This window comes from Nicotiana tabacum, chromosome 24 (assembly GCF_000715075.1).
Source record: "Nicotiana tabacum cultivar K326 chromosome 24, ASM71507v2, whole genome shotgun sequence".
Lineage (NCBI taxonomy): Eukaryota > Viridiplantae > Streptophyta > Magnoliopsida > Solanales > Solanaceae > Nicotiana > Nicotiana tabacum.
The window spans coordinates 102,886,647-102,896,922 of record NC_134103.1 but is presented as its reverse complement, the minus strand read 5'-3'; the positions used below and the strand labels follow the sequence as shown (position 1 = coordinate 102,896,922).

At 34.6% G+C, this 10,276-nt stretch overlaps 2 protein-coding genes across 3 annotated transcripts; one reads left to right on the top strand and one right to left on the bottom strand.

Moving 5' to 3' along the window:
- Positions 1–593: 593 nt before the first annotated feature.
- Positions 594–2,593, top strand: LOC107815096 (large ribosomal subunit protein cL37 alpha). The gene is made up of 2 exons (XM_016640613.2): positions 594–755; positions 1,968–2,593. The coding sequence occupies exons 1-2, from the start codon at positions 680–682 to the stop codon at positions 2,318–2,320; spliced, it is 429 nt and encodes a 142-aa protein (XP_016496099.1). The 5' UTR covers positions 594–679; the 3' UTR covers positions 2,321–2,593.
- Positions 2,594–4,399: 1,806 nt separating this feature from the next.
- On the bottom strand, positions 4,400–9,803 carry LOC107815095 (E3 ubiquitin-protein ligase At4g11680). Of its 2 annotated transcripts, XM_016640612.2 has the most exons (5): positions 9,232–9,803; positions 6,098–6,217; positions 5,393–5,723; positions 4,894–4,940; positions 4,400–4,696 (listed from the first exon to the last, which is right to left on the bottom strand). In XM_016640612.2, exons 1-5 carry the CDS (start codon positions 9,681–9,683, stop codon positions 4,657–4,659), a joined length of 990 nt encoding a protein of 329 aa, XP_016496098.1. In that variant the 5' UTR covers positions 9,684–9,803; the 3' UTR covers positions 4,400–4,656. The 2 variants fall into 2 exon arrangements, with proteins under 2 accessions (XP_016496098.1, XP_016496097.1); XM_016640611.2 differs by lacking the exon at positions 4,894–4,940 and having other exon boundaries at positions 9,232–9,802.
- Positions 9,804–10,276: the final 473 nt, after the last annotated feature.

Here is a 10,276-nt window from a genome sequence, read left to right as displayed (position 1 = left end):
ATATGTTTTCAAACTTAAAGGAAAGTGTGATTTATTGAGGTTGACGGCTTGCCTAGTGTTGAGATAAGCGCCATCACGACATGTTAGGATTTTGAGTCGTGACACCAATGGAACAGTGACACGTGGATATTAATTATTTTTTCTTTTTTTTCCAGAATTTTCTGTTAGTAATAAGGGTAATGTTGAGCCAAAAAAAAATAACGGTAGTGGCACTTTTATTCAAATAGGTGGACGAAGGGCATTTTTGTACCAATTTTGATACTTCAGGGACAGTTTTGACCCTTTTTCATTGATAATATTTGACTAATATAAGTAATATTTTATGAATTGATCAATTTTTATAATAAGCTAGTTATAAATAGATATAGCTGGTAGTTTCCCTTACTCTAGCCATATACATAGTTTATATATTGATTATACACAATTATATATATATAATACATAAATTATACATATATTATATTTTTGCCGGCTATTTTAGTTTAAGCGGTTCGGTGGGTGACTATTTGGGTTAGTTCTTCAACAAAAAAATTGTCTCATTCCCTTCCCGCAATGTAAGATAAAAATTTAAAAGGGAAGTGGTAAAATTGCCAAATAAATTAAAACCCACTGTTCATATTCATATATACTGCTGTAGAATAAGCTTATCCGAAAAAACAATCTCAAAATAGCAGGGGAAATGGCTCTCCTTATCTTCACCACTGCTCCCTCTGTTCCTTTCTCCTCTCATTCTTCCTCTACTTCTGCATTCCCATGTAAGTATTATTGCTTAATAACATTCTCCAATGAATACTCTGTTAATGTATTATTTTTTAATTTCGGGCTATTTCTTGTGACCTTGTTAACGGGATTTTGGATTCTGGGTTTTCTGCTTGAATTCCTCTTTTGTTTTGCAGCTGCTTGAATTTTTCTTATTTCATTAAATATATACCATTCTCCAAAAAAACAAAAAACAAAGATTTTCTTATTTCACTATAGTTGACTGTGTTGTGCTTTGAATACTCGATATATGTTGTTGATAGCATTTTCTTTTCCTAGAGATTTTGGATTAGGTGTTCGAGCTGGGTTTTGGGTTTTCTTATTTCTTCAGCTTTTTTTCTTCCCCTTAGTTGTTTCATTGCTCTGTGCTATGTAATTTGGGAAGACTATCCTTTTTGCTTATTTGGGTGCCAAAAAAGTGTGTTAGGCTTTTGTTATCCCCGTTTATAAAGAACCCCTAATTTAATTTACAAGACAAAATCTTTACTCCCTCGGTCCCAATTTATGTGAGGTGTGTTTGACTGAACATAGAGTTTAAGAAAGAAAGAATTTTGATGCTTGTGGTCTAAAACAATCCAGACATTTTTGTAGCTATAAATCATCTCATTAAGGGTAATATGTGAAATTTAAAGTTAAATTGTTTCATTCATTTTGGGACTGATTAAAAATGAAATAGTGTCACATAATTTGGGACAGAGTGATTTGAGTTGTATCCTACTCAAATGAATGTGAGCAGAGCAAATGGATATAGAGGATTCATGTAGCTGAATTCAACTAAAAGAAGTTAATTTTTTTTGGTGGGGGGGGGGGGTGTTCAAACTGTCCATCACAATTTGATGTTAATGGGCGCCTGTTATGTGATTCCGATTGAGTAAGTCCATCTCTTTCGTGATGGTGCACTGTCTTCCAGGCATTCCATCAAGATTAATATTCTTTTCTGTACACATACATCTCCAAACAAGGATATCTTCAGTATACATGAGTTTACACTAAATAGATACAGTAGTATATTTCAAGCCAAAGTTACGCGACTAATGGGAAATCTATATCTATGAGAAAATGGGGGGCACGTCTTTTCTGATATTTGGTGGATTCTTGGAAATCAGAAAGGGAAAAAAGAAGAAAAAGAAAGTATGATAGATTGTTCTTTTGGTTGTTCATGTGACCAACTCAAAGGTTTCTGAATATTGTAATCTATTCTGTATTAGCCTCCAGGTTGTGCAACAGTCACATTACTCTGAAACCGAAGTCATATGCCAATTACCATATTCAAGCACCTCTTATCTTCAACAAGAGAGGTGCATTGATTGCTAAGGCAGCTGCGGACATTGATAGTGTGGGTTCTGATAATCCCGAGCCTGCACCAGAGAACAATGAAGAAAGTGTACCTGTTGAGAATCTGCCCCTGGAGTCTAAGCTTCAGCAAAAGCTTGATCAGAAGATTAAAATGAAATTGGCAAAGAAGATCAGACTACGAAGGAAGAGACTCGTTAGGAAGCGCCACCTAAGGAAGAAAGGGCGATGGCCACCTTCTAAGATGAAGAAGAACAAGAATGTCTAGGCTTAACCTGAGATATCTTGCAGGTTTATCTGCTGTCTTGTATTCCTTCTATTAATGCAATGCTGTGACCTTAATATAGTTTTCTTCAATCTGTATCTAAAATTTCAAGAAATTAATTAGATTCCTTTCCTGATTAAATTTCTTAATTTTGTGATGGAATATGTTAGGGGTTGAGTTTGTACTTGTTATTACTTGATTGAGAAACATCCTATACTATTTCTAATGGTGATTCAGGAAGTTCCCTTGGATATATTCCATGGACGGTCATTCTTCATTTTCTGTTTGTGGATTTCCCTTTTGCTCATTTTGTTGAGTTTTTTTCTGGAAGCTGTCTGATATTTTGGAGGGTTTATTTCCTGTCACACACTGGAAATTGGTACTAATTGTCACAAGTAGATAACAAGACTAACTTGGTTTAGTGATGTTCCCAGTGTTCTTTCGTAGTTCTTCATTTGATTCAGACTTGGAAATTGAAACCAAGTATCTACATTATCAAGTTTGGCATTCAAAAGCTTGGAAGTTTCCTCGAGTAAATAGACTATCATCACTAAACTGATGAGACTTGCTAGGTGCATATGAAGTCCATAGCTCTCTGATCATTATTTTGGATAGTTTTGTCACTTTAGGGTATGGCTACATGTAATTATATTGCCTGGAAGACAGTGGCGTAATAGAGCGATCCAAAGCTTCAAACTTCGTTCCTCGAAATATAACATTGAAGCTCAATCCTTCTATGAGTATCCTTGTGCTGAAATTTGGAAAACCTCTTTGTTGCAGTCATAAGCTCTTAGCTGCTCTTGTACTGATGTTCTTATTAGAGGAAGCACAAAACAACTATCCTGAAACCTTTGATTGGACTAATTGTCATGGTAAAATTTTGAAACCATCTGCTGGTGAGGTTATCAATCAAGAAAAAACAAATTACTTTATGCCAATCTAGTTGGCATTTTGAGCAACTTAACTTGTAAAAAGGAAATTGATTTACTTAATTAGAAGTAAATCTATTTGATTAGTCCCTTTCAAATCAAAGTGGTCATGCATATTCTCCCCAGCAATTGCACGTGTAGACTATTTGTATCTTTTTCAGTTATGGTTTTCTCTTGTTGTAAAACAACTTCTGAACCTATGATCTTATTATCTTGCCTCTAATTCTACAGTCACCCTTTATTCTGAGCAGTAAATTCCTTGTTAAGTCTGAAGCTGTAAATACTTAAGCAGGAGCATTACTGGATGCATCTTGCAGGCTTAATCTTTAGTCCAAGTCCGTGTATTCAATTATGGGCTCAATGACAAATCTCTGGATACCCAATCTAAATAAGGTAGAAGTGACATTAGGTAGCCACTCTAAAGGGCTGCTATTTAAGAATTAACCAGTGCGCCCTGAATTTCAGTTTTTTCAGGACAAAAATGTCCCGAGTTGTCCTGAAGTTGAGATTTTTAGTTTAAAATTTCAGGACAAAAATAAGTACTGACTAATCCTTAAATAATATCCATGAGAATGGTTATATGTGCACTTGCAGTAACTTTGGTCCAAGGCAATCCAAGCCTATAACCATATGCGAAATTAGTACTTAGAAAAAGTCAAAGTAGAATCGCCATAGTAGGAATTTGGATAATTGACTGATGATGAGACTAAGGCGAAAAGGTGCAACTCCACTGACTTTTTCCACTGCAATTATGAATCAAAGTCCACTAAGTTGCTTTTATCCAGTTTGTGGTTGACATAATTTGCTTGCATCTGCTCCCTTATCAGCCACATCAATGGTGAGATTATTAATATTATCAAAGATAAAAGTCATATACACTGATAATGTTAAGTACCATTTATTTTTCCAATTCAGGCCAGTGGTGAAGGGTTTTCATTTTGATGACCTGATTTGAGCTTAAGGAGAAGTTAGAATCCATATAATCAATCCCAACTCAGGCACAATTATTGTATCAATTAATCTTTATCATATAGTTTACCTGTAATCATCTTTTAAGTAGTTTTTATTCCGTCAAGCGCATAGAACATAAACTCCATTATCAATACTGAGCTGAGAAAGGAGTGTACAAATCAGAACATTAAATATGGCTAATTTTAACCACAGTGAGGATGAAACAATACATTAAAATATGGCTAAGTTTACATTACATTTTGCCAGCAGATGAGCAGGCAATGGAAAAGCTAACATTTCTCTGTATAGTCTCAACTCTTTTAAGAGACAAAAATAGTTAGACTAGAGTTTCACCCCTAAGAATATTGAATTTGCAGAGTGGGCAGGTTGCATTTATCCTTAGCCATTTGCTAATACATCCATGGTGGAAATGATGATTGCAGGGAAGGACACATAGCTCTACTCCATCCAAATATTTATAAAGGCATATGCAGCACTCCTGTGTAGCCATACAATATTTATATAATGAAAAGTTAGCCACTATGGTCAAAAGACAATATAAAGAAATATAGTTTGACATAAGTTGCAAAGCTTTTGGGGTTCTTTTCAAAACTGTATGACACAAAACATAATAAGTGTTAAGTTTTCGAAAGGTGGATCATCTTGTTTTTGCTCGAAAGATAAAACTCAACATACTCCATCTGAATATGACATTGACTCTCCGTTCTTCTACTTTGTCCACTCTACAATCCATATTAAAGAAATATCAGATAAAGAGAAGAAAATAGCTCATTGAATTGGATACCAAATCAAATAGCCAAAACTTTGAGATGGATTCAGAGCAAAATAGCTCGTATGTTTACATTTAGAGAAAATCACACACTATAGTGCCCTCGTCAAATAAATCTGAGGAAAATCCAGGTTCCTTCATTCAATGATTTCGAAAAAACTCGTACTAGAATCTTCATTTTTAATACTTTGAGAAATTTGCGTAGTTACGAAGAAAGCCCCCTCTCTTTTCTCTATTTGTGTCTCCAGATTCTCCTAATATTTGTATCTCTCTGTGTTTCTAATAGTACTTTACACAGCCTACTTCCCTCCACACTTACAGTATTATCCTTATTTCAAATTTGGCAAACACAAGAGAATAAGAGGAAAAGATTCAAAAGGAGGAAAAGTGGGTAAACATGCTTACAGAATCATCTGGTTGAAGAGCAAGCTCAGGTACAGAATCACTACTGTTGAACTGTGATGCGAAGTGATCTTCTCCTGTCTTCACATTAACATTTAAGTGATCTTCTCCTGTCTTCACATTTACAAGGTTCCCTGTAGTATTTGATTGACCATATCTATACTTGGGAAGAGTCTTGATATCATTTTCAGATGCTCCATCTCCAAGTCTCATGGCATATGCAACTGTTGCTATAAATGGAAAGAAACAAAAGAACGCGAAGAAGAGTACAAATGCCATCACAATGCAAAAGACCATAAAGAACACATCAAATGCAAGGAAGACCACTGATAACCTGCAACAATTTAAGGATACTGTTATTTATGCTATCAAACATACTGATACTTTTAAATTGCCCGACACCCTCACCATACACACACAAATACATTATACAAATATAATAAAAGCAAAAAAGATAAGTCTTGCACCCATATTGTTCAGAAGTAAACATACATGTGTAAATGGAAAGTGTCGAAATAATAACCACCACTTAATTTCTTCAGCTACATACATCTAGGGAAGCTTCCATTTAGTCAAGCTCGCACTTAGTATATTTTCCTAATTTTTCTTTTTCATTTGATTTTGGGGGGATAGGAGGAAGGGAAATCGTGGCTCACATAAGTAATTACAAAGTAAAAAAGCGTCAAATTCTAAAAGCATAGCTCATACCAGTAAAGACGAGGTGAGTCTTGCAGAAGTGGCTGGCCACCCATAACAATCCAGTAAAAGCCAAATACCCACCAGATTGATGAAATCACAGTGTTAACTGATTCCAGCCTCTTCATGATGCTGCAAAAAAGAGAAAATGATGGAAAGTTAAGTACATAACTTTCATCTTTTAAGAGTGATAACATTTCACAATCAAAATAGTAAAAGTCAATCAGCATATTGAGCTAAAGTCCATGAGCTCCAGGACTAAAACAAAGAAAAATATCTACACTGGGCTAAAAAGGAGTTCGAAAGTGAAGTAGCATTGAAATATGAAACTCCCGATACTTTTGGGAAGGAAAGAAACAGGGCAGCAGCCATTTTCTTTTCTTTCCCTCTCTTGAGCTTAACAACGAAGTAATTGATTTTCCCCCTTTTTTCTTCTTTTATTATCATTCTATTGTGGAGTAGTGGGAGTGGGGTGGTTATTGGTACAAACTACTTATGGAAAAAAAAGCTCGGGCACATTGATACGTTACATGAACAACCACAGCTGAATGTCAACACAGTATTATAATCTCTGACCCCAGAATTTGGGTTAAAAAATCACTACTCTTTTCCTCCGATGTTTCCTTCTTAAGAAGGAAGATTAAAATCTTAAGAATAAGGGTAGATCACAATAGACGCAGTGGATGGGAAAAGACTATCAATCAAATCTTCTCCAAAAAAAAATCCTAAATTAGTCCTTGAAAGGTTGGGGCCGAAATGTTTCACATTATAGAAACATTCCACTAATAACATGACATATTAATCTATGGCAACTATCAATTCTTAAGACTTCTCCAGTTTAAACAAGGCGAAGGAGGACAGTGTTTGATACCTGCATGGACCAACAATTCAAGCACAAGAAGATACAAGACCAAAGTCAATCAAGATGCAAATATAAGGATAATGGTGCGCTTAGATCAATGTAAACATAAGAAAAAAGAATTTTCTTTGTGGGGTTTTTTTTGGGGGTGGGGATGGGGGTGGTGGGTGGGGTTGAAGCCTCCAATTTCACCATGCTATTTTTGCTTTGTTGAATTCTTGAGGTTTGATCGCACGAGCATACATGAACATCATTTTAAGTATGTGCAACAATATCTGCCTAGCGAAGTTAAGGAATGAATCTCCTTGCCCGTACCTACATTTGCGTTAGGGTTTTTGTTGATAAGGCAACTTAGGGACTCTAAAACTACAGATTCTAAGAGGGTGTTTGGATTGGCTTTTAAGCTTGTCAAATCAGTTTTTAAGCTCTTTTTAGCCTTTTTCAGCATTTGACAAAGTTAAAAAGTGCTTAAAACAAGCCAAAAGCAATAAGTCAGGCAACCCCAACTTATAGCCTGTTTGGCTATGCTGGAGAAATCAGCTTATTTTGAGAAGTGCTTTTTGAAAAAGTGCTTTTGAAAAAAGTAGTTTTGGAGAGAAGCAGTTTGTGTTTGGCTAATCACTCGAAAAACACTTTTGAGCAATAATTTATGTTTAGCCAAGCTTTTCAGAAAGTGCTTTTAAGTATCAAATTACAAATAAGGACATGAATAGATTTACTTAATAGTTAATATTATAAGTAAATAAATAATCTTAAAAATTTGTTATTACAGGCAATAATTAAATATTTTTATTTTATTTAAGTAAAATATGAAATTAAAATTTAAAAGTACTTAATTCTTTTAATATAAGTTAAATATATTAAAAATCATTCAACAAAAATAAAAGCATTCACCCCTAAGTCACTATATATTAGAAAGTTATCCTAAAAATAATAAGAAATATTTATACATTAATATCTTAAGTATTAGGTTTAACGGTTATTTTGGTATATACTATATTTTGTTAAGAGTATTTTTGGTAAGAAGAAAAGTCAAAACTGCTCCTGCTTTTGGGAATAAGTTATTTTTTTCTGCTTCTCAAAAACTGCTTCTGCTTCTTCCCAAAAACACTTTTTTCCGCAAAAAAGCTTGGCCAAACACCTCTAAGTTAGGGGAAAAAAGTGCTTTTGAGAAAAAACAAAAACAATTTTGGCCTCTTGGGAAGCTTGGCCAAACAGGCTATTATTGCTTTTTGGCTTAAAAGTTGTTACTGATGAAAAGCCACTTTTTTTAAGCTAATCCAAACGGGCTCTAAGTCTCACTTATGCTTACATGGACAAACAAGGCTATTAACTCCGGGAAATCTCTATCAAAATTGACCACTTGAGAAAAATTCCCTCGCTTTCCTTATGATTGGAAGTCAGGACCTCTCCTAAAGTCCCTTTTGTGTATGTGTCTACGTGTAATGAATCATGAGCTCTCCTTAAGTTATAGCTGAAAATTCTCATAGCAGATGGACAATGCTTTCCAATGGGATGTACATCAGAAAGATGCCAAAATACTAAAGGCAATCATTCTCATTTAATAGCCTCTTAAGAACAATATCTTAGGAAGGCCAACTAAAGCCCAGAAACAGTTAAAAGAGATCAAAATTTCATACTTATACAATTTATAGGCCTTTTATTGACCTCAAATAACCTAGTATTCCTGGACAAGATGGAGGGGATGGATCAAGTTCTGCATTTCCTCAGTCAGATTCTCTGTCCGGCACATTATGCCTGCTATCCCAATTATTATTCTTTGGAAAGTCAGAAAACTAAGAATACAATGACAACCAAGGTATAGGACAAAGATTGAATAAATCAGACACCCAACAAGAAAAAGAGACAAAATACAACCCAACTAGGTAGATGGATTTCTAAGGATTCCCTCAATTATGAACTATCTACCCCCCACTCCCACCCATCCCAGTCCCAACCCCAACCCTAAAGAGAAACAAAAAACTTACTGCAAATAGAAAAATTGTTAAACAAACCACAGAATGGCAGTAAACTAGTATAAAAATGGCGCAAGAGGAAATGGAAAAGAGAATGAACATTTTCCTAGGTATAGAGTAACATGCAACAGGTCAAATACAAGCGAAGTTTATCTCTTTTATCAATAAAATAAAATAAAATCTTTCCCTGTTCAGAAAGCTGCATAAACCATTCAATCAAATTAAAAACTCCAAAAAATAATTAAAAACTAAATATGATAGGAGTACTAAATAACAAACCCTAAAAATCAGATAAATTGAAGTGGAGGTACCTGCTTTGAAACAGTGAAAAAGAAGAAGCCCCATCAAAATTGACAGCATCAAAATCATCAAAACTCCTTCTTTGAAACTCAATCCAAATAAAACCCACATGCAATAGGCACTGAAGTGCATAACCACCAATCCAAAGCCTTAAAGGAGTAGAAGGCCTTTCACTTATAGTTGTCAATAGCACAAAACAAGAAACACAAACAAATGCCAAGTTCCATATTACATCAAGAACCACAATAGGTCTTGAGTACCCATAATAACTAAATGGTGATGCATAATCATCATCATAAGAAACAACCCCATCATCATCAAAACTTTGATAGTGGTTTTGTAGGTTTAAAAAAGAGGCCATTCTTGAAAAATACAAAGAAAAAGGGGTACCTAAGCCTCTAAAATAACTATGTTCAAAACCACCATTTTCACTAATTATATTTCTTTGAAATTCTTGGTCCATTCTGCATAAAGTTTGAATCTTTTTGCTAAAGTTTGAATCTTTTTGCTTGTTCAAGTGTTCTTGTGAAGTGGGGGGAGGGGGGACTTTGTTGGGGAGGGGGGGGTTGAAAGTGATGACTAGTTGTTTTGTTTTGGGTGAGAACTGGTGGAATGCTATATATAGTGGGGTTAGAGAAAAAGCAAAATCAGCAGAAATTCTGGTAATACTTGGTAAGTGCCATTGGCACTCTTGTGAGTGCGGGGTCCAAATTTGTCATATGCATAAATTATGAACTCAAGGAAAGGAAAAGAAAAACAAAAATAGAATTTGAGTTGCATAATTTCCTCTAATTTTCAAATTTATTTGTTTATTTAAGTCAATTTTAACTTATTAGTCAAGTGAAACAATTAAGCATTTCCATTCAAAACTCTGTTTTTCTTGGTAGTGTGTATATATAGTGATGTTATTATGAATTTTACCTATCTAGACACAAATTCTAAATAAGAATAAATTTTAAAAAATTATCTAAGGATGGAGACATAACACATGGTTGAAGGACAAGGTTGGGGAGAGGGTTGTTAAGAATTGGTTATAGTTGTAATTTTTGGTACATT

Excerpts from the sequence above, each read along its gene's own strand:
- LOC107815095 (XM_016640611.2), bottom strand. The coding sequence starts at position 9,683 with ATGGACCAAGAATTTCAAAGAAATATAATTAGTGAAAATGGTGGTTTT. Across the intron at positions 6,218-9,231 it reads TTTTCACTGTTTCAAAGCAG|CATCATGAAGAGGCTGGAAT; the intron begins GTACCTCCACTT and ends TCTTTTTTGCAG. Across the intron at positions 5,724-6,097 it reads GACTCACCTCGTCTTTACTG|GTTATCAGTGGTCTTCCTTG; the intron begins GTATGAGCTATG and ends AAATTGTTGCAG.
- LOC107815096 (XM_016640613.2), top strand. The coding sequence starts at position 680 with ATGGCTCTCCTTATCTTCACCACTGCTCCCTCTGTTCCTTTCTCCTCT. Across the intron at positions 756-1,967 it reads CTCTACTTCTGCATTCCCAT|CCTCCAGGTTGTGCAACAGT; the intron begins GTAAGTATTATT and ends ATTCTGTATTAG.